The sequence below is a fragment of the Cololabis saira genome, chromosome 3 (assembly GCF_033807715.1).
Source record: "Cololabis saira isolate AMF1-May2022 chromosome 3, fColSai1.1, whole genome shotgun sequence".
In the NCBI taxonomy this organism is placed as follows: domain Eukaryota; kingdom Metazoa; phylum Chordata; class Actinopteri; order Beloniformes; family Belonidae; genus Cololabis; species Cololabis saira.
The window spans coordinates 15,867,249-15,891,272 of NC_084589.1; the positions used below are offsets into that span (position 1 = coordinate 15,867,249).

General features: G+C 46.1%; 2 protein-coding genes and 1 long non-coding RNA gene across 3 annotated transcripts; all 3 read right to left on the reverse strand.

Annotated features, from left to right (window-relative positions):
* Window positions 1–5,861: 5,861 nt before the first annotated feature.
* Window positions 5,862–9,458, reverse strand: LOC133440595 (B-cell receptor CD22-like). The gene is made up of 5 exons (XM_061717913.1): window positions 9,244–9,458; window positions 8,819–9,154; window positions 8,520–8,744; window positions 6,376–6,654; window positions 5,862–6,169 (listed from the first exon to the last, which is right to left on the reverse strand). Exons 1-5 carry the CDS (start codon window positions 9,281–9,283, stop codon window positions 5,862–5,864), a joined length of 1,188 nt encoding a protein of 395 aa, XP_061573897.1. The 5' UTR covers window positions 9,284–9,458.
* Window positions 9,459–12,814: 3,356 nt separating this feature from the next.
* On the reverse strand, window positions 12,815–15,631 carry LOC133440905 (uncharacterized). The gene is made up of 3 exons (XR_009782376.1): window positions 15,497–15,631; window positions 15,186–15,311; window positions 12,815–13,384 (listed from the first exon to the last, which is right to left on the reverse strand). It is a non-coding gene; the product is annotated as an uncharacterized LOC133440905 (long non-coding RNA).
* Window positions 15,632–15,731: 100 nt separating this feature from the next.
* On the reverse strand, window positions 15,732–22,225 carry si:dkey-33i11.1 (sialoadhesin). The gene is made up of 11 exons (XM_061717914.1): window positions 22,143–22,225; window positions 21,922–22,058; window positions 21,626–21,748; window positions 20,895–21,041; window positions 19,797–19,902; window positions 19,349–19,512; window positions 18,883–19,032; window positions 18,569–18,700; window positions 16,313–16,394; window positions 16,019–16,067; window positions 15,732–15,884 (listed from the first exon to the last, which is right to left on the reverse strand). The coding sequence occupies exons 1-11, from the start codon at window positions 22,223–22,225 to the stop codon at window positions 15,732–15,734; spliced, it is 1,326 nt and encodes a 441-aa protein (XP_061573898.1).
* Between the last annotated feature and the right edge of the window lie 1,799 nt (window positions 22,226–24,024).

Below are 24,024 nucleotides of genomic sequence, written 5' to 3' on the forward strand. Positions count from 1 at the left end.
TGTGGTGACGGCAGCGTTTCGCTCCCTCTCCCACTTTATTGATGTGACATTATTTTTTCCTTGCAGATTATTTTTTTCTTTTGAAAAAAAAAAAAAAAAAGGAAAGAAACGAGAGAGGATTGTTCTCTTCTTTTTGAGTAAAGACGCCTATTTTCGCCTTTTCTCATAGCCGTGGTGACGGCAGCGTGGCCCTCCCCTCTCCCGCCTGCATATTGGCGGTGACGGCAGCGTGCTCGCTGTGGTGACGGCAGCGTTTCCGCTCCCCTCTCCCACTGACACACCTGTGTTGACGGTAGCGTGGCCCTCCCCTCTCCCGCCTGTATATTGGCGGTGACGGCAGCGTGCTCGCTGTGGTGACGGCAGCGTTTCCGCTCCCCTCTCCCACTGACACCTACGTGGTGATGGCGGCTCGTCCGCTCCCTCTCCCACCGGCACATCCGTGGTGACGGCAGCGTGACCGCTCCCCTCTCCCACCGACACATTCGTGTGGACGGCAGCGTGACCGCTCCCACCGACACATTCGTGTGGACGGCAGCGTGTCCGCTCGTCTCTCCTACCAGCACATCCGTGGTGACGGCAGCGTGTCCGCTCCCTCTCCCACTGACACATCCGTGCTGACGGTAGCGTGGCCGCTCCCCTCTCCCACCGGCATATTGGTGGTGACGGCAGCGTGCTCGCTGTGGTGACGGTAGCGTTTCCGCTCCCCTCTCCCACTGACACATCCGTATTGGCGGTAGCGTGGCCCTCCCCTCTCCCGCCGGCACATTGGCGGTGATGGCAGCGTGCTCGCTGTGGTGACGGCAGCGTTTCCGCTCCCCTCTCCCACCGACACCTACGTGGTGATGGCGGCTCGTCCGCTCCCTCTCCCACCGGCACATCCGTGGTGACGGCAGCGTGACCGCTCCCCTCTCCCACCGACACATTCGTGTGGACGGCAGCGTGACCGCTCCCACCGACACATTCGTGTGGACGGCAGCGTGTCCGCTCGTCTCTCCTACCAGCACATCCGTGGTGACGGCAGCGTGTCCGCTCCCTCTCCCACTGACACATCCGTGCTGACGGTAGCGTGGCCGCTCCCCTCTCCCACCGGCATATTGGTGGTGACGGCAGCGTGCTCGCTGTGGTGACGGCAGCGTTTCCGCTCCCCTCTCCCACCGACACCTACGTGGTGACTGCAGCGCGTCCGCTCCCCTCTCCCACCGGCACATCCGTGGTGACGGCAGCGTGACCGCTCCCACCGACACATTCGTGTGAACGGCAGCGTGTCCGCTCCTCTCTCCTGCCAGCACATCCGTGGCGACGGCAGCGTGTCCGCTCCCTCTCCCACCGGTCGCTGTGATGGAGCGTTCATGCCCAGGGTGCATGGCCGCCCTGGACCCTGCGGATGACCAGGACCTCTGTGTGTCGTGCCTCGGCCCTGAGCAGCGGGGCCGTTGGCCAGCCTCCCCTCATCTCAGCCGGGGTCTTCTCTGACGCGATCGGCAAAGAGAGTGGTGGGCCCCCAAACGACGGCGGATGACGAGCCAGCTCTCCTCGAAGGTAGATCGCTTGGCTGCCGACATGGAGCAGATGAAGGCGCCCCTCCTCAATCTGCAACCTGGTACTGGCCAGGTGGAACCTGCCATGCCAGAGTTTGCTCTGGGGTCGCCACCGCCGCTGCCGGAGGACGCCATATCCATTGCAGCCTCGGCGAGCCACTTCAATGTGTCATCAGGGGACCCGGCCTCACAGCGCTCGGGGTTCTCCTCGCACTCATCTGCCCAGAGCTCTCGGGAGGGGACGGTTTGTTCCTCCGTGCAGAGCGTTATCCGCACTGCCCTGGCACACTTGCAGCCGAATGCACCACGTGCGGAGGTGGCCTCTAGCGCCTTCCACAGGCGCAATCCTTCTCCGGTGGAATTCACATTCCGTCTTCGTCGGATTTTTTTGAGGGAGCTGCACTCATGCTGGAGAGATGTCACAGCCGGCTGATGACCGTGCTCTGACGGCGATGGAGGACGCTGCTGTGGCTGGTCTCCACCACATGCCCCCCCCATCGAGCCCTCCATTGCAGCACTGTTAGTGGCTCCTGATGAGGCTCTGAAGCCAGATCCCAAGTGCCCCTCTACCCAGAGTAGGGTTACTGATGGGCATATTTGTAAGGCTTATGAAACAGCGGCACGCATCGGCCGGCTGGGGTACACCCTTTTTTATCTGCTACTGGCTCTCTCCACCTCCCTGCAGGATGCACAGGTGAATGATTCCACACAGGACATGTGTGACATATCCCTACAGGTTTTTTGCCTCCCAAACGAGGGAACTGGGGCGGCTGTTGTCCACCCTGGTGCACACGCGCATGTCTGACTGGCGCAGTCACCCCTGACGGAGACTGCTCGTAGGGTTCTTCGTCAGGCACCGGCAGAACCGGGGGAGCTGTTTGGGGCGACTGCCCTGGAAGCTCTGAACCGCACCGCCCTGGCTGATGAGACCAGGCAGCGGCTGGTGTACCTTCACAGGGGTGCGGCCGCTTCCTGTACACCGGGAGGCCCTTCACCGGCCCCCGGGCCTCGCCCCCCTGTGCGCGGACTGTCCCACCAGCGTCGGGGCGTTGATCCCGACCGTCGCCCCCCCGGGACGTCCGGAGCCCGGGGGAGACGGCGCTACGGCCACGGAGCCGGTCGTCAGCTACTTTTCCGGCAGCAGCTCGGTTACTGGGCTGCCTGCTCATTGGGGCCCGGGTGGTTTCCACCCTAGCCCAGGGGTACGTATTGCAGTTCCGACACCGGCCTCCTATCTCCGGCCGGGTTGAGATGACCATCGTCAGAGACCCGGCAAACATTCCGGCTCGGGCTCAGGTGTTGCCCGCCCTACTGGCCAAGAGCGCCATCATGCCGGTGGACCCCCCGCCGCGGCCTGGGGGTTCTACTTGAGCTACTTTCTCGTCAGCAAGAGGGACGACGGACGTCGTCCCATCTTGGACTTGAGGGACCTCGACGAATACATGAAGGTCCTGCCCTTCCGGAGGCTTGACCACAGCAGATGCTCTGCGTTGGTCAGGAGGAAGTGGTTTGCAACTGTGGACCTACAGGGCGCTTGTTTCACGTACCGGTCGCGGCACGTCACCGGTAGTTCCGGGGGTTCGCCTACCGGGGCCACCGTTGTCGGTTCAGGGTGCTCCTGTGCGGGCTCTCCCTGTCACCGAGGATTTTTTTCACCAGGTGCGTGATGGCAACCCTTGCCCCTCTTATACCTTTGGGCCTGCTGTCGCTACGCCCCCTGCAATGTGGCTGGACAGCCTCGCCTGGATGCCAAGAGGCACGGGCGCAGGCTGGTCAGGGTTTCGCGGGTGTGTGTCTATACCCTTGCACCCTGGAAAGGCGGGACATTCCGGCTGAGGGGTGTGCCCTTAGGCGCTTTACCCTCCCTGCCGGGAGGCTGTCATCAGTAGTCCTCCCGGGTCTGCACGCGCCACATCAACGTGCTGGAGCTCTGGGCTCTGCACTTCACACTAACATTTTTTGCAACTCCTGTGGGGGAGGCACGTGCCGGGTCGGTCGGACAGTGTGTCCACTGTTCCTTGATCGGCCACCAGAGGGGGCCCCGACTCTGCACAGCTGCTGCAGGTGTCCCGGGGCCTCCTAGCGTGGACAGCTCCTCGCCTGCCCGGCCTTCGGGCGATGTTCCTGCCTGGAGACAGGAACCGGGTGACGGACTTCCTCTCCCGGCGCAAGCCGCCTTTGCAGAGGGTCCTCCAGAGGGCTCACGGGCTCCTCTTGGTGGCCCCCTTCCGACCGGGGAAACATAGTTTCCACTGCTGCGGAGGCTCTGCTGCGACACAACATGACGCCCCCCAGAGGGACCGTCTTTTCCAGCCAGGGATTCAGGTTTTGCACCCCGACCCCGTCGTTTTTGGCTCTGAGTCTGGCCGCTGCGGCGCCCGACCCATTGTTGTCAAGCTGTCCTGAACCCGTCAGGGCTGGCATCTCGAATGCCCATGTGCCTCCCACCCGCCTCTGGTATGAGTGCGAGTGGGGGAGATTCTCTGCCTGGTGTGCAGACGGGGCAGAGGACCCTGTTCTTTGCCCCGTGGCCACGATCCTGGGGTTCCTTTCGGTCCCTCCTGGATGGTGGCCGTGCTCAGTCCACTTTAAGGGTGTATGTGGCGGTCATTTCATCGCAACATGCCCTGGTTGAGAGTGCCACCGGCTGGTTTCTCTTTCTCAGGGGGGCTCTGAGGCTGCCCCCCCCCGAGGAGCCCAAAGGCCCCAGTTTTCGATTCCATTCGATTTTATTTATATAGCGTCTAATACAACAGATGTTGTCTCTAGACGCTTTCCAGAGAACCAGAACATAAACATGAATATAAACCCCCGAGCGGTGTGGGACCTGCCCATGGTGCTAGGTGCCCTCTCTTCTCCACCCTTTGGGCCCTTGGCCCGGGTGGGCCTGAAGTGGCTCTCTATGGAGATAGCTTTTCTCCTCGCCATGACATCGGCGAGTCGATGAGTTACGTGCCCTGTCAGTCAGCTCAGGGGCTACGTTGTGGCCGAACGTGGCGTTCCTGCCCTAGGTCCTGCAGAGAGTGGGCCAAGCCCTTTGTCCCCGTACGGGCCCTTGCTGCTTATGCTACCGCGCCTGTGCGACGGTCGGAGCAGCTTGTTCTCTGCCATGGTGGCCCCAACAGGGGGCGTGCTGTTTCTGGACAGCGCCGTCCCACTGGGTGTTGGACACCGTCGAGCGCACCCTCAGGGCCAGTGGCCGCCCCTTACCAGTGGGGGTGAGGTGCCACTCGACCAGAAGCGTTGCAGCTTCTTGGCTGCCCTGCAGGGGGTGCCTCTGGAGGACATCTGCACCGCGACTTCATGGACGTCGCCAGACACGTTCTCCAGGTTTTACCGGATCAATGTCGCCACTCCCAACCATTGGGCGTGGTTCTACCCCCGGGTCCTTCTGCCCCTGGTCAGTGAGGTATGTGACCGGGATCCTACGTGACATTGTTGGTATTCGTCATCCAGTGCTTACAGCACCGCCTGGCGGTCAGTAGGGACGAAATAGAACGAAAGTTACGCCTGTAACTACGGTTCTATGAGTCCCGGATGACCGCCAGGCCTGCCGGTCACTCCGAATCCTCGTGCTCTCGCGAGAAGATTCTAGGAGAAGATCCCATGCTGACGCCGGAAGATATACCCTTCCGGGGGTCATGCAGGGGTCACGGGTGACGTGACATTGTTGGTATTGTACTCGACATGCGCATGCGCGAGGGAAGATATCCAGTGCTTACAGCACCGCCTGGCGGTCATCCGGGACTCATAGAACCGTAGTTACAGGCGTAACTTTCGTTTTGCTGATAACACTGCATTTTTAGGCGTCGACTGAAGCCTTCAGCTCTTTTCTGACATTTTAACTATAAAATAACTTGACTTGTTTGAACCGTTCATGACTTTCCATGTGAAAATAACTGGATAAGTCAGCTGAGTGTAAACTTAACACGACACAGTGGGCATGCTGTTATTCATGACAGCTTTAATTGAAATGCGGCAAAAAGTAATGGAAAAAAAAAAGATTACAACAGAGGCAGACCCAATGAAATCATAATCATTGTAGTGTGTAAGACTATGAGTGACAGTAAAAAGAAGAGGAATGGTTCAGTCACGCTCACGCTCATTTACTGACTCACCAGAAGAGAAGCAGCGCGATGACCAACATCACAAAAAGAGAGACTCCAGTTCCAGCCAAGACTGGTAGGAGCGGGATGCCTGATGGGAAACAGAATCATCTCAGACCATTAAAGGTTCAAGTTACATCCAATCCAAAATAAGTCAATGTATCCCTTCTTCCCTAGATATGAAGACAGAGATCAGACTGTCTAACAGTTATAATAACTAAAATAGGCGCCACAAACCTTGCTGGTTATCCTGGACCAGCATCATCACCGTTGAGTTGTTTTCTCCCAGACGGTTCCTCACATAGCAAAGGTACAGACCGGTGTGAGTTTCCTCTACAGAAGGGAGAGTCAGCACCGGTCCTGAGCCCACCTGGACCAGCGAGCTGGAGCCCAGGGACTCTGTCCACTTGAACCAGGTGTGGTTGTCTGCTGCAGGGTTTGCTGCACCGCTGCAGGTCAGATTAACACTACTGCCCTTAGTAATGTAGTCTGGCTCCACTGAAACTGAAATGTTCAATGGAGGGTCTGTAGAAAAGAAAAGGACAAAAACTATCAGAGTTAACAAGTATGATGACCAGCAAGAATCTGCTTACATCTGGTTGTGCTACGATCATATTATGATCAGTCCACTCACGGGGCCTCTGTAAATCCCTCTTATGAAAAAGTTAACTGCTTCACCTGCTTCAAAATACAGATATCTGAGAAAATACCTCTTTTTTTTTTCTACTCACACTGGACATCAAGATGAACACCTGGCGAGTCAATGTGGTCGTTGCCTCTCCAGGTGATGTTGTTCCAGGCCTGGCACTGGTACCAGCCGCTGTTGCTGGGCTCCACATCAGAGATGACACGACTCTGCCCAAAACCCATCAACTGGCCATCTTTGTATAGACTGTATCCATTCGGTTTCACAGGAGGGTTTGCCTCACTGCTGCAGGAGACAGTCACTGATCCTCCTTTGATGATGTTTGATGATGGACTCACTGACAATGTTACTTGCTTGGGAGCATCTGTTGGAGGAAGGATTGGGAGCTGTGACAATGTTGAAATGACTCATAAAGTGTTTTGCTACATGAAGCAAATATAAATGATATATTTCTATACTTGTCTGCTATTTTTATCACAGTTTATCAAGTATTTGTGTCTTGGTTTATGTTTCTTCACAAGATACAGGTTTATTTTCTATAATCACAATCATATTAAGTATGGGTAAATCTGTGAAAATGACTCTTTATAGTTGATTTGGTTCCAAAGGAACAAAGATAATCTTTACATTAAAGCCACTGTGTGCAGCAATACCGCTGCTGACCACACGGGGGCATGTGGCACAGATGTGGTATACCCACATGTAGGGACTATGACTGGTACGTTAACGTAGCAAATGAATGCCAAGTCCAAAATGACCATCCCTTTTACAACTAATAATCCATAGCCTTTGTGACTTGCGACTGGAAAAAATCTCTTATGGTAATTCTTAATTATTTGGAAGGATGTTAGCTCATTATTTCTTGGCAAATGGTTCCAGCTCATCCATATTATGTAGTTTCCCACCCTGAATGTTAACCTCAAAGTCTCAGATTCAGTAGGACTGTCAGGGCTTAGACATTGTCACTCCACGGCCTTTGTTTTGGTGTCTTTAAAACGTTTTCGGATTCATTTAAATGCGTGTTTTCAGTCAGTGTCTTGTGGAAAGACCAAGTGGTGACCCAAAGCAAGACTGGCAGTAGATTTCTCTTTACACGTTTCCTCAGAATATCAACATAATCTCCTCTTTTCATGATTCCATGTATCCGATCCAGATCCCAATGTGCTTGAAGTAGCCGTACATCATTCTGCTCCCATCACCATGTTTCAGAGGGTGAGCTGTTCGCCAAACAACAGCAGCATCCAAGTGTATCATCAGACTAAATCACAGGCTTTTCAAATCTCATCTTCATGTTTCAGATGTTCAGGGACAAACTTCAATCTAGCTTTAAAGTGCTGCTGCGTGAGCTCTTCATGGACAAGGAACTTGAAGTCCACCATGATGAAGAGTCCTCACGACAGACTTCAAGTCCAGAAGAAGCCAGCTCATCTTTTCAGACAACTCCTTGACAAAAAAGTGTTGACGTGTCCTGATGCTAACTGGTTGCTAAGGTGAGGGTTTGAAATAAAAAATAATGAGGGGGCAAATCATTTTGATCGTCTCAATTTTCACTACAATTTATATTAAGAAAACTAAGGAGAAGAATATTTATTGTACATTCAAAATGGAACCAAATAGAGGTTTCACCATTGTTTAACAAGTTTGAACAATGAAAGCAATTACTGGTCAGTATTTTGTGCAAATATTCCTGAGAGCTAAAAGTTTGGACTTTAACTGTTTATCAGAGTGCACAACAGTCCCAAAAAACAAACAGGACCATTTCTGCTGTTGGATTATTGCATAATTTCATTTTCATAAATATAAAAGGGAACTCCCGATCTATTTATGGTTGAACTTCTCGAACTTCTTCTTCTTCACATACAAATGTCTCCCTTCTCCCTCCCTTGTAACCCTCGTTTAAGAAAATGTAACTGAACTGAAAAATATAACTGTTGGTCTATTGTCAAATCTTTGAAAACAGTAAAGTTTTTATATGAAACAAGATGACGGTTGTCATTGAGTGAAGTCAACCAGTGAATCACCTTTTTTTTGTACAAGTTAATGCAGATAGAGGGGAGTAGTGACCTTTGGTCTCATTAACATTAAAAAAGAAGAAATAACAGGAAAAGTCATGAGCTTACACAGTAATGCGTATGACGGCTCACAGTGATGATGAGTAACAACTCAAATAAAACTGAGCAGTCTGTAGTAAAATGTGATTTCAAAACTGATGTCATTTCATATACTCACAGTAAACATTTAGGGTCACAATGGCAGATCTGCTCGTCTCTTGACCAAACACGGCACAGTAGTACCTCCCAGCATCCTCTCTCCTGGCCTTGAAGACTGAATTTGAAACGCGTTGTCCATCTCTCCTCCACACAATCTGTGCTGGTTCAGGACAACCTGACTCACAGTTCAGGCGGACGGTGTCTCCCTCTGTCACAGCGTTTGGCTCCACAACAGCTGTTAGCTCTGATAGGGGAAACTACCAAATCAGTCTTCACGACAATAATTTTACTTAATGAATTGTTTTTTATTTTCATTACCTTTCACAGACAAATGAGCATATCCTTTACTTTTCCATCTGTTGAGTGATGTTACGAAACTGAAATAATACCTTCCTTCATCAGCAGATTGTACATTGTTGACCTGAAGACTGCAGTCATGCCATTTGTTGCCAATGTATTTATAGTGTGGGGGTGAAGGAAGTTCGTTTAGGGAAATCCGTCTCCAACTTCCAGATGTGTATACGCCTTTAGACCAACTAACTGAAGTGACCCATTGAAAATAGGGATAGTCGTACTGGCACTTTAAAATAACTGATGTCCCTCTTAAAGCACACTGGCTTTCAAACTTCACCCCCCAGTTCCCACTCCAGACACCTTCGGATGAAAATAAAACAGCTGTAGTCACCGTCAGGGTCAGATGTTATAGAACTTATTGCACATTATAAGATAAATAGTTATCTTACCTGGTGTGATTATCAAAACAATCTGGATCCACCTGTCCATGGTTGTAAAATCAGCCTAGGACATCATGACACTGGGCTACAGCATATGAGCTTGAGAAATTAAGAATTATATTTTTTGTTCTTTTTTTGGAGGTCAAAAAGAAAAAACAAAGAAGCGTTCATCCGTGAATGAAAGTAAAAACTCCCAACTCAAGCATACTGACTCTGTACATTCCTTGAGGTGATTATTGGTCTGTGAAAAAAGCAGAAGTGAAAAGTCAAACCCAACTCTGCTTCCTCTTATGATATTGCCACCTACTTTGGGGGCTGATTACTTCAAATCTTGTCTTTTTGAATGTCAGAGCAGCATAAACGCTAAGTTGGGGAACTGGAGTGAGACAGCGGATCTCTTCATCACTCACCACCTTGTTGAGACACAGCATACTACGTTTAGTAATGAGCAGCAAACTGTTGTGGCCATGCAAATCTGCACGTGCATGTGCAGTGGTTTGAGGCTAATAGTTTATTTATTTGATGCAGCACATCTCAGATTCACTGTGGGACGTCTATAAGTGCCACAGTTTGTCAGATTAGTCAATAAAAAAGACATGTTAAACATGAATCAGCTGACAGACCATCATGGTCACGCCCTGCAATTATCTCTGTTTTCACTCATCTGAACCCTAATTTTATTTAAAAGGTCAACATACTCTCTCCTTGTCCACTGGGTGGAGGTACTGGGCTGCGCAGAAAAACCATGCAAGATTAAACTCAGCACCGCTTGATAGCTGCACTGATAGAAGTTGCAATTTTTAAAGATTTGCTCCTGAAATATCTTTTTTTAATTTGTTTAATGTGTTGATCCCTGATAAATGTCCAATAATTTAACTCTGTCTTATGTTCATGTGTCCACATGTGAAGGATCTGGGTCTTTTAGGTTCTTTGAAGGCACAAAAATCAAACTTCAGTCATTGCTTTAGTACTTTAGTATATATAGTGCTTAGGTAACAAAAACTTGAGAACAACCTGAATGATTTGCAAACAACGTTTAGACTTTACAGTCATCAAAGACTATATAATAAATATTCAATCTTGTCTAACCTTAAGGTAAATTTCCCCACTAACTGTTGCGATTGGTGTTCTGCATTTTTCGTTGCCAAACGTCTAAAGTGAAACTTTGTTTTATTTCCACTCATTTTGTAATATCATGTCTCTGGTGTAAGGGGGGAAATTACCTCACCCTCAGTGTGGCAATGACTTCTTGAACCGACCTATTGACTTATTGTGGAAATTCTCAAAATACATGCTATTATGTAAAAATAAAAGTACAATAGACATTCATAACCAGAGGGTCAGAACTAGCTGATTGAGCCAAAAAGATTATTGAGTGTTGCTAACATAAGACTCAAGATTTGGAGCATGCTCTCTCAGAGTGATGCTGAAAACTAATTCACGCATTTGTAACTTTTACTCTAGATTACTGTAATTTATTATTAGCAGAATGTCCAAGTAATTCTCTGAATGTCCTCCGGCTGATCCAAAATGCAACAGCGCAGGTGCTGACAGGAATCAGCAAGAGAGATCACGTCTCTCCTGTGTTAGCCTCACTGCACTGGCATAGGCTACATTTACAATCCAAATCCAAATTCTGTTACTTGCCTATAAAGCCCTAAACGGCCTAGCTCCACGATATTTGCAAGAACTTATGTTCCTAACAGAGCCCTCTGCTCTCAGGGTGCAGGTTTACTCGTAGTTCCTAGAGTATCCAAATGTAGATTTGGAGGACGGGCGTTCTGCTATCAGACACCATTACTATGGAACCAACTTCCAGTTTGGGTTAAGGAGGCTGACACCACCTCCACCTTTAAAACCAAACTTAAAACATTTCTGTTTAGTATAGTTAGTGTAAACTGTAGTGTGTTAGGGCCAGTAGTCATAGCTGCGTCTATAGGACAAGACTAGAGCAGCTGGTCTTAAACATAACTCATAGATTTGTTGCCATAGACCTACGCTACAGGTGGACACCAACATGATCCACGGAGCGATGCCCCTCACCCCCTCTATTTCCTTTCTTCAGCTCAATACACAGTTATTAATTAGAAAGTATCCATCACCATAAATGTTCTCCATTGTCCTTGTAGTTTGTTGTGCTGGTTTGCCCCCTCTTTTTCTCTTCTGTATATGTTTGCAGGCCAGAGCTTCCAGAGCTGCATCCTGACCTGCAGTCCTCCCTCTGACCACCTCAGTGTCTGCTGTCTGCACCTTTTAATGTAGTCCTCTCTGTAATACACCAACTAAGTATCAGTCATATGTAGATATAATTCTTAGTTGTCCAGCTGGGGTCAATTCTTTTAATTCTGTATGTCCTTCCTTTGGGCTCCATTTTTTTTGGTTTTCATCGTTTCGCTGGTGATTTGCACATACAGCTAGCTTTAATTATCTGTGACTTTCAAGTAAGGTAAAAGCCTCCCTTCCTTTTACAGCCCCGTTGAGAGCTATTCATGCTATTGTTACCTGTCGACTGGATTACTGCAACTCTCTCCACTCTGGGATGGATCAGTTGTTGCTCCGTCGGTAACAAACTGCCCAGAATGCTGCAGCTGACTGTGAGAGCGCTGGCTACCCTTCACTGGCTTCCTGTCCATTGCAGGATCCAGTTTAAGATGTTATTGCTTGTTTTTAGGAGTCTGAACGGCATAGCACCACCTTATTTATTTGAGCTTTTAAACTTTCATGATCCTGTCAGAGCTCTGAAATCAAATAATAAGCTGCTCTTGACAGTTCCCAGATCTAAACTCAAAAGCAGAGGCGACAGAGCTTTTTCTGTTGCTGTTGTGGCCTCCCTTTTAGTATCAGATCTGCCCGACCACTGATCATTTTAAATCACTCTCAAAAACACACCTTTTTGCACTGCCTTTCATGCAACCTGAGCAGGATAGCTTTTTGTTTATACTGTATATATTTAATACTGTTGTCCTTACAATTTTAATAGATGTTGCTTGTTCTGCTTTAATTTTAGTTTTATTAGATATATTTGCTATTCTGTGGTTCATTTGGGTATTTTTAAATTGGTTTCAGTACAGCACTTTGGTCAACCGAGGTTATTTTAAACGTACCATATAAACAAACTTGACTTGACTCTCCTCTCTCTGTTCTTCATCCTCTCTTTCCTGTCTCCCTTTTCCACCTTTACCCAGCTGTTCTTCAGCAGGAGGTCCCCCCTTACGATCCAGGTCCTGCTCAAGGTTTCTTCCCTCTTAAAGGGGAGTTTTTCTTGCCACTGTTTGGCTTAAAGGTTTTCCTCCTACCAGGGGAGTTTTGACCATTATTTATGTAATAATTGCTCGTCATGTTCTGGCTCTGTGGAAAGCGCCTAGAGACAACTTGTATTGTAATAGATGCTATATAATAAAATTAAATAGAAAATCGAATAGGAACATCTCTCAAAATGCAATCAGGCTAATCACATTTAACGATCAATTACAACAGGGCAACAATATCAATGCAAACAATACTGAGGAGAGTTATTTGTTAGGCTTTATTTGTTTGTAAGAAACTAAAATCAAAGATGTTTTAGTAAAACCAAGCCGTATTATTTAGATTCTGAGCTGCAGAACAAGAACAGCAGAGAGAGAAAATTCATCTTAAATGCTTCATATCCTTTCTACACGTCACACGTTCTTGGTGATGTTTCATACAAGTGATTAACATTTTCAGATGTGCAGATGTGCAGGAGGATGCAAAGGATAATGTAGCAACCAGTGATGCGTGTGCCATCTGCACATACTTTGTTAAATGTATCAGGGTATAGAATCCACAAAAACTGACAAGAAAAACAGCACATCTTACAGAGGGAAGAAGTAAAAGTGAGCATGTTTACAGGGGTTTCCTCCTTATGTTGTCCTCTTGAGATGTTTTTGAGCAGAGTCACTTCATCTGAAGAATAATGTGGTGGGATGCTTTGAAAGAAAATGGAAGACATGCAAGACAGTTCAGGAGCTGGACTGAAAGACCGGCCCACATGCTGCTGCAGACACCAGTCTGTGTGATCAGTTTTCGCTGGTTTCCAGTGATTTCCGGTAATTTCCGGTGGTGTCCGGTGCCGTAGGAAGCCGGCTGCAAGGGGACTGGATCACGTGACAGTGGTTTACATGTGGCTGAGCTGTGACGAAAGTAGAAAGGATAACAACAGCAAGAGCTGGGACACGTGTAGCCGTTCTCAAACTCAGCCAAATTCACTTGAATTCTAATTCATGGATACCAGCACAACTGAAATGTATATAATTATGATTATTCAGCTATAATTCAGTGTATCTGTTCAAGAGGAAGGCCAAAGTTACATTTTTGTTGTGAAAATTTGTTGCTGCAGTCAAACTCTTTATCGCCAGTGCTTTGTTGATTTAGACGGATGAACTCTCCACATTTCTTCTAATTCATTTGACTTTTTCAGGAGCCCAACTTTGTTCTAACAACAATGCATAACTATTTGACTTAAAGGAGCTGTATGTAAGAGCAATAATAAAATGTATCATAAAACGACCCTGATATGTCAACAGACATTTAAAAATCATGTTCATTTCAAATACTTATGTCACTGACAACAGCACTCAAGCCAGGATATTCCAGTTTAAAAAGAGGAGTTGCAGCCCTCAACTGATGTTTATGTTGTCATTTTTTGTTTTGGCCTGAAGCTCCACCCTCCACCTATCTCCCAATCACCAAGTCAGTATTGTTTCTGAAGCTCCACCCTCCACCTATCTCCCAATCACCAAGTCAGTATTGTTTCTGAAGCTCCACCCTCCACCTATCTCCCAATCACAAAGTCAGTATTGTTTCTGAAGCTCCACCCTCCACTTATCTCCCAATCACCAAGTCAGTATTGTTTCTGAAGCTCCACCCTCCACCTATCTCCCAATCACCAAGTCAGTATTGTTTCTGAAGCTCCACCCTCCACCTATCTCCCAATCACCAAGTCAGTATTGTTTCGGCATCCGGGTTGCCAGCTCGGCTCTAATTATCAGAGCCATGGCAGCCTACGTTCCTGCTGCATTCTGCAGCCTACCTGGCAACCTCTGGTCGGGGGGAGGAGGGGGAGGGTACACGCCGCTCAACAATATTTTGAAAGTGACTGCAGTACCAGTTTTGGACATTTCTTACAGACGGCTCCTTTAAAATACTCGTTTAAAATCCCTCCGACATTTTATTAACGGATATTTAAGCTGAATGAAACGATGTTGCTCACTTAAACACACTAGCTGGTTGACCTGACACGGCTCTCCGTAGCTGTAGCAACACTTGTCATCTTCCTGCTGGACTAGTAAGTAACGTCTTATTTACTTCTCCCTCTTCCTCTCCTCTCTCTGCTCTTCAGGTTTTTATACAAGCTAATGAATGTTAACATTAGAGCTAGCCAGTTAGGTTAAGTTAAAAGGTTGGTAAATGTTGGCTGCACTGTTTCTTACCTTGCTCTACGCTGACTTTATTAATTCCAGCTTCACCGTCACCACCTTTTTAAAATATTTGTGTAGAGAATCTCTGAGGCCTCTATTTTCTTCTTCTCTTCTTCTCTTTTCTCTTCTTTTCTGAGCACCGGACTTGTGCTGACTGGACATTTTTACCATTCTAATGGTTTAATTAAATGATAACATCAAATTTTGATTAGCGGCCAAACCAAATTTTTGTGTTGGAGGTTCTTCACCACAAGGACAATTAGGAAGAAAACAAATAACAAGTTTTTATGTAACTCAAAAACTACATATTTTTTTCCACAAATAGGCATATTTTTAAACATTTTGAAAAAAGGATTCCATAATTTAATGAGAATACTTTTTTTTTTTTTTTTTTCAGTTCTCACCACCTGCTGCTGTTATGTTGACATTTCTCTTTTTCTTTCATTTTTGTCAGTTCAGCACACATCCATTTGGGTTTTCCACGACTGCAGTGAGAGCTGTAAAGTGTTTTACCTCACAAACCCGTGTCCTCCTGGTCAGTGCCGCGTCCGGGGCAGTAAAGTGTAAACAACTTTGGAGGAATCGTTTGGCTTCTTCATGCCGCCCAGCGGGAGGTTGTGCACCTGCACCTGATCCGTGCTGAACCAACAATGATCATGAGCCACAAGAGGAGGGGATTTCACATCAAAACAAAACAACTAGAACCTCCAGAATCTCAAAGGTGGTGTAAGGTATGTGTTAAAAATCATCGAGATCAAAGAATAAAGATAAAGCAACCTCTACAACCTTGGTATGTTACAGAATATTGCAGAAAAAGTGTTTACCTGGACAACCTGGAGTAGTGAACAGTGATATAGTTGGAGGCGGGGCCGCGAGTCTCAGCTTCTGTGATTGGTGGAGCTTCCATCAGAGGAACGATGGAGGGATGGGGGCCGTCACTCAGCTCCTCTGGCTCCTCCTACACACACACACACACAAACACACACACACACACACACACACACACACACACACACACACACACACACACACACACACACACGCACACACACACACCGCTCAAAAATTGCATTGCGTTTTTTCACTGGTTACATAAACCCGTGGTTCCACTGAGCTGATTCTCACCGGTATGTCGGACATCTTGCCCTTCCTAACGGAGAAGGTTTGTTCGGCTGACTCATAGGGCATGGTGTCAGCTGTCACTGATCGGCCCTGGGGGGTCGCACACAAACAGGTCCCACATCATGGAAAACCTTTCAGTCATTCTTTAAAAGCCAATGTTTAAAGCTTCAGCAACAAGAGAGGATCCTGAGTACGTTTACGGCAAAGTACAAAGACAGCACTACCTTGCTTGCATCTTCTCCTGACTCCATGTCAACCCTGTGCATGTTCTTACTGCAAACACAGACACGCTAAGACTGTTACTGACTGAAAACAGAGAAAAATCCCTCCAAAACACAATTATTAAGCTTTGTAGATCAGTTTCTAGTAAAATCCTCATTTCATTAGGCTGCAATGCACATAAACTTAATTAGTTTTCTCTAACAACCGAACACAATCTCTGTATTTAATGTCAGTATTGTATTTTATTGTTATTTTATTGAATATTGTAGTAAGGTAATAGTGGTCCTTCAGGTCACCTGATCATAATTGCCACGGTGAGAGTGATGAGTCCGGCAGACACGCCCACTGCTGAGGCCAGGGCGATGACTTTCAGACGGCCTGTCGGTGGAGGGGTCATACGGGTTATCAGCATGACCAAGAGTATGAAAATAGAAAAGAACGAATATAAGAGATAAATGAAAGCAGAAGTGAAGCAACCTAAAATGAGCAGCAGACACAAAAATAGAAACAGAACAGAAAGTGATTAAAGAGCGAGAGCATCAGTGAGCAGCTGTCTAGACTTGAGTCTTGTGTTTCCATTTCTGATTTCCAAACTTTCACCTCTTTAACTCTCCAGACTCAAATAATAGTTTTCCACAGCACCTCATCACCTCCTCCTCTCTTCTTATAGTGCTTTACATGACTCACCGTGACTCACAGAAAAACACGAGACAATGAAAACCAGAGGCCCGCACCACCGCCATAGTGACAGGAAGGTTTCATCACCCTTCATTTCAAACACTCAGGAAGTGTATCTAAAATCTCCTGTGGTGCAATCACAGATAAATACTCAAATGACACTTAAATAACATGTCTAAGATAATCAGAAACATAACTGTAAATAAGAGGCAGGTGGGTTTTACTAACAGTTATCAGTGACACGTAATCTCTGGGAATGTACAACTAATATAAACAACTGCAGACAAAGAGAGAAACCATACAACAAACCACAGCAGAAATGGAGTGTTGTCATGGGAACGCAGCACGCTTGAGCCAGTTTAGACCTTCAGAAAAAGTGTCAAATTGTAAAATATTAAAAGAGACATAGAAAATCCCTTTTTTGTGCTTTCTAAGTATTTATTTGGGCGTTTTAAATAGATGGAAAACAAACTCTAATGTAACACAATCATACTTTGGTGTAAAAATGTCTCATTCAGTGAGCCATTCACATTTGCAGGATAATGTAACATCACCGAGCCAGATCAGAGTCAAATTATCCGGCTTACAGATCTGCCAAGTGGTTTGCACAAACCAATAAAGCCTCATTTCCATTTGCTTCTGTACACTTCTGTTATATTCATATAAAATATAAGTATATTATTTTAGAAAACTCCACCTTTCTGTGATTTTTAGAGTGTGTGTTAAAAGATTTACTTATGCGCTGTGGGAGCTCAGCAGGCCATTACAGAATGCTAGGAGATTATTTATTTGAAAAAGCTGCTTCTTACAGTTGTTTGACGCTGTAGTGAAAGTGTTTGGGATGAGGGCAGGACTTTGTAAACACGAGGCCCCACTGATCCACAGCAGTGGGTCAGTGTGGATGTAAATACAGGTTTATAGAGGAAAAGAGAAGCTTATGGAAAAGAGAAAATGAGCTGGAGCGGCTCAAAAATGATCTTCTAGGAAGACACTCTAAGGAAAGTGATCTGATAAGAGAAGAAATCAGCAGTCTCTAAAATCAAACACAAAACATAGTCACAGCATTTCAGCAACAAGACACATCTGCTCTTGTTATGCGCCTTAAATGGCACGTTGTGTTTGTAAATCGTCCTACGTTACATCGAGTGATGTATGCAAGTCTGTGGCGTCTGTGTCCTGATCTTCATTTACAGCTAAAGGAATGAACGTACCTCAGCTAATTCAATTTCTTTCCTGCTCTATGGGTTTTTGTTGTGCAGATCTTAATTAAAATATCTCCCACGCAATGTTTTTAACAATTATAATAAGAGTCCGCAATCACTTCATCGCCAGTGCTTTGCAATCACTGCACAGTCACAATAAGATAGTTGGTTTTTAGTTTTGCACAAACACAACAGGTTGCCTGAATGAGAATCTAACTGTACATAAACCTTCATTTAACAGCCGTTGTGGCACTTGAATGAATGAATGAATGACGTTTATTCAGTCATGACAACACAAAACACAACACCAAAAAAAAAACATTGTGCACGGCATTAACATTTCATACAAAACCAAAAAAGTGTTGAACAATGACTGAAAAGGCAGGCTGAAGCAAACTGCTTATAAAAGCCTATCCTATATTACCAACTTTCTTTTTGTGGCTACCCACCTCCAGAAAATCAAAAAGAGAATAGAAAAGCAAAGACACAACAAAAGGCAAAGAAACAATAGAAAAGCAAAGAAATATTTACAGACTTCAGACTGAAAACTAATAAATAAGGTAAAGAAAGGATCAAGGATAAAAACAAAAGTGCCCTTTGAACACCTTCATCTCTATACATTTACCAACAGGAAGCCTGAGAGACTCAGTATGAGCATGAGCCAACACGTACCTCTGACTCTGACGGTGAGAACCGGAGAGTTGTGGGCTCCGATTCGATTCCTGGCCTCGCAATAATACTGGCCGCTCTCACCGGGGCCAACCTCTGAGAAGGTAAAGACAGGACCAGACTTGGTTCCCCACGCTGCATGATGGAGAGCAGAAAAAGGAGAAGATTTACTCAGCTATTACACCGCACTACAAATCAAGCAGGAGCATAAAGACCACGAGGCTTTGCTGATTGCAAACATTCACCACAGAGAGAGTAGATTACTGTTGATTTTGTAATGTTAACCTTGAGTGGAACCACATTTTTATGATGCTAACATTGTACAGAGCCCCCATCCAGAGCTAAACGGTGCCAGGTGAAGTTGTCCACCGCTGGGTTGGCCTGACTGCTGCAGGTCAGCGTCAGGGGTCGGCCCGCATCCACCACGCTGGAGGGACGGGCCAGAATGGACGTGTTCTTCGGAGGATCTGGGGAGAACGTGAGAGACAAGGAACTCACGTCGTAGTAAATCTTAAAAAAGACATAGCTACTACTGGCCGAAGACCAAGGAAGTTCACATGTAGTCTCCATCCTGTTACTGTTTAAAATCAGCCACAGTACACAGGAAAGAGCCAAAGGAGACGCAGCAGAAGCAACTTAAGAGACAGCCAGGAGGAGAGAAACTCCAGACGCGGACAATTTCAACATTACGGCCGCATGAACATAATCATTTTTAAAACTATCTCACTCACGGTGCCTTCCAAACATGTCTCACACACACCCATAAATATTCCCCCTACTTACAGAGGACTGCGAGCGTAGCGACGGGGGAGGTCTGGGATCCTAATCGGTTGGATGCTATGCAGTAGTACTGACCGGCGTGCTGAGCGCGCACGGATGCGATACTCAGACTCTGAACATGACCTTCAGCCGTCACCTGGTCACCTAGGATACGAAACCAAGCATACCTGCAGGAGAGATGGTGGAGCGGATGATGATGATGATGAAAACGACTCACGGGGCTACCGTATGTAAAAATGAAACAATAGATGTTGGTTTGATCGTGGGATGGACACATTTTGAGCATTTTGGTCCCGACTCTCCACTTTTGATTAAAGTATGATTTTAATGTGATGAGAATGGTGATGGTGATGATAAAGACAACACAAGTGTATCAATACTAATATAGATAAATGTAGCTGCATCCATAGTTGAGCCTGGCTTCGTGTGATTGGAGGTGTTGCTGTTGCACCTGCTGGGAGGAGGGTAGGAGTGGCTGATGCAGCTCAGGTTCACGGGAACGCCTTCCCTGATGTCTCTCTGAGGTCTCATCCACACACGTGTCTCCTTTGGTGAGTCTGAAAGGAAAGACCAAAATAAAGCATCATAACCACATTTAATCTAAAAAAAAAAGAGAGATAATTACTGACTGATAATCTGACTGTTTTACTTCAATTCTTAACAACCAAATAGCTCATTCAGCATGAGACATCAAATTTTACTTGCCGACATTTGTGGTATGAACTTCATTAAATTGCTTATTTCTAGCTGAAGCCGCCCTCTCAAATTAGTTGGCAAAACTCTTTCCTTCAGCCTTGTTTTATTGTAATTTAACACGTACAGCTAAAGCTGTACATCTCTACAATTTTGAAAGCAAATGCAAAATCATCTAATTGACAGAAGGAAGGAAAGGAAAAAACTGCACTCAGCAAAATACTTAAATCATGCATGAAACGTTTTAATAAAGTTAATTTTGTCCATGGCTTTACATTTTAACTTGCTGATTATTCAATATTTAGGTTTTTAAATACCTGACATGTTTCAGCGATTACTTCCGCCTTCATCAGAGGTGACTATTTGAAGTTAAAATGCATGAAATTTGTTTCGATCTAGATGCAGTTTTCTTCTGACTGACTAGTTAATCACTCTCTGCTGCAAAAACTATATCACGCCTTCTCTCTCAGCATAAGGCTTCAGCAGATGCAGCATGATATACTGTACATTTGGTTGGAGATAAACTCGGAGAAGCTGGATAGTTTTACTCTGGGTCTGAGGTGTCACAGTACCTTTCAAATCTGAATGGCTCACTGCCACATTTTCAGACTCAGGCTGCCCCAAAGAAAGTAGCAGGATTGTGTTAAATGTTTGAGTTGGCAGTAACTTCAAACACAAGAATCAATGTTGTACAATATTGAAAAAGTGATTCATTCATCCATATTTCAATATCGTGTTTAACAATACGTTAACAACACGTCACTGCCCAGTCAGAGTAACCCAGACGACGCTCAAACAGAAACCAAAGTAACTGGAGACATAAATGATCACTAATAAATTCATGCAACAAACTCACATGTGACATTGAGCAGAATGGATCTGGAGCGATGTGTTCCCAGTGAGTTGCGTGCGACACAGTAATACTCCCCTCTGTCTGTGCACTTGAGGTAGGTCAAGTGGAGCTGAGGGCTGAAGCTGTCTGGGATGCTGCCGCTCTCCATGTCTGGACAGGAAAGACATGACACTGATGCACACTAACACTATCAGAATAATTGAACGGCATACATGCAAAATTGAAAACAACAACAACAAAAAAACTACAGAAAACCAGTTCATATTTTTAATGAACCTTCACTTTATGACTCAATTACAGAATAAAGTTATTCACAGTTGAACAGCTGTAATCGCCTCCTTCAGATTCAAGTAGTTTTGCAAATGATTACAACCAGAAAGATCAGCGTGTTTAAGCGTTTGCCTCCCAGTTCAGCGCAGGCTCTGGGAACAGATGGCAGGAATAAATCCTGAGAAAAGAGAAACTAACTCCTCATAACTGTTTGAAGGGTATAAATCCTTAGATCTGAACAGAGCAGAGCAATTTGAGCTTTAAAACATAAAACACACCAAGACTGTGGTTTGGAAAGCGGAAAATCCAACGCAAACAAAGAACCAATCAAAGTGAGTTAGAGATTTAAAAATAATAATACCAGCTGCATATAAGCATGTGGACACCAAATGGGGACAATTCATCATTATAGAGTGTTAATTTGAATCAGTATAAAATCATTTTGCCAGTTGCACTGTTACTACCTTTGAACCATGCATAGCTCTCGACAGGTGGAGCTGCATCGCTGCTGCAGGTCAGAGTTACAGACCCCCCCTCCGACGCCTCTCCCACAGGGTAGACAGCGATGGAAGTGAAGCGAGGAGCATCTGCAGGGGGAAGAGTCAATAAAACACTGACAAAACTGAATTAAATAAGGATGATACGCTGCAATTCTGTTCTACCTGTTGGAGTTGTGACGTATTTTAGGTATCATATGAGTCCCAGATGAATGTCAAACAGTAGTGAGGAGCTTAAATGCAAGTAGACTGAGTTAACTTACGTCCCAGACTCACAGACAGGGGTGGTGAGAGTACGTTCTGTGGTGGGATTGGTCGGCAGGAATAAGCTCCCGTATGCTGCTGGTCAAAGCGGTTGATAATCATCCATTTCTCATAGGAGCCGAGGTTCAGTCCGTTCCTGCGTGCATCACGTAACACTGTAACATTTGAAGCTGCTAACATTTAAAGATACACACTGTGCGTTGTTGACGTGTACACTTACCTGTAGAGTGCAAGGTTCCTCCCTGGAGCAGCACATCCGCTGGCCCGGCAGCCTACGAACACTGTCTCTCCAAACCCATACATGTTGGCATGCCTGGCGGGATGTACCTGGACCTGCAGGTCTGAGACACACGGATAGAGAGATAAACCACACACATGCAAGTCATTGAATTCAGATCAGGGGCCGGATTCACAAAACATTCTCAAGAAAAAAAATCTTCTTAAGTGTCATTTTTTTCTTAAGTTCAGTCTTAAAGGAGCATGAGGCTCCTTTTAAGAAATGAGACTCTCTAGCGCCACCCTTCGCCACGACGGCCGTCGGGGTACTGCAGCCAACAGCGAAGCCGGTGTTGTGCCAAAAAGTGATTGCCTGCCAGAATCTGATTTCTTCTGATTTCTGGCCGCGGGAGCGCACACAGCAGCCCGTTGAACGATAGCGCTAAAATGTCAGATTTTCAGATTATGAAGCTCAAGAATGAGATCAAGTCATATTTAGGCAGAAACAACTTTTCATTAACTGTATTTGGCCTTCAATCAATTTTTGGCAGGTGAAAATGCCTATTTTGTGTTGTAATGGTCCTTTAAAAGAGTTAAAAGCAATCCTGTGAACTCTAGTGTTTATATTATGAAGCTCAAGAATGAGATCAAATCATATTTAGGTAGAAACAACCTTTCATTAACTGTATTTGGCCTTCAATCAATTTATGGCAGGTAAAAAGACCCATTTTCAGGGGAGAAATCAGATTCTGGCAGGCAATCACTTTTTGGCACGACACCGGCACGGGAGAACGGGGAGAACGTGCATGCAGCGTCATGTGACGTCACATCCGCCGCCCAGCGCGGGAAATTCGGAGTCCGAATTGCAGCACATTTTGCAGCACACAGCCTGTTCAAGGCAACAGAGAGATACACTAGAGCAGCCTTTTTCAACCTTTTTTCAGTCATGACACCTTTCAAAAGTGAATAAAATCTCACGACACCCCAGAGTAAAATATAATTAAAAACCAAACTGCATCGCTCTGACTGTAAATGCATAAGTCCCGTTTATTTTGTATCAATAACTTGAACACGATAACTCTGCTGGGACTATTTCGTGAGATTTCGCAAAAGCCGGCATGTCCGAGGCGCCGCACGGCACGGAAAGTGAATCTGACAGCGAGGAATTCGGACTGGCACAGCTGATTTAGCGGAGCTCTTTAATGCAGAAACAGAGGATGAGGACTTCGATGGGTTTGATTAATGTAAAAACTGAAATAAAGTACAATCAAACAAAGTTTTGCTCCCGCTTTATTTTTAAATACGCACACTTGTGTGCTTGTGTGTGTGTGTTCTGCGGCGCGCGCGCGTGTGTGTGTGTGTGTGTAGACGGCGCCTTTACATTCGGTGCACCGTCTGTGTGTGTTTTAAATACAGAAATGACACACAAAACTGAGGGTACGCCTTTCGACACGGCGCGCCGAATGGTCGCGAAAATACCGTATTTATATATGAAATGTCAGAATAGGTAATTTTTTTGACGACACCCCTGAAGCAGTCAGACGACACCCCAGGGTGCCGCGACACCCCGGTTGAGAAAGGCTGCTCTAGTGTATCTCTCCGTTGCCTTGAACAGGCTGTGTGCTGCAAAATGTGCTGCAATTCAGGCCCAAATTTCCCGCGCTGTCCTGCGGATGTGACGTCACATGACGCTGCATGCGCGTTCTCCCCGTTCTCCCGTGCCGGCTTCGCTGTTGGCTGCAGTACCCCCGACGGCCGTCGTGGTGAAGGGTGGCGCTAGAGAGTCTCATTTCTTAAAAGGAGCCTCAAGCTCCTTTAACTTTAAGGCAACCTTGACCTGTCTTAAAATTTCTTCTGTGAAAAGGTAAAACTCTAAAATCACCTTT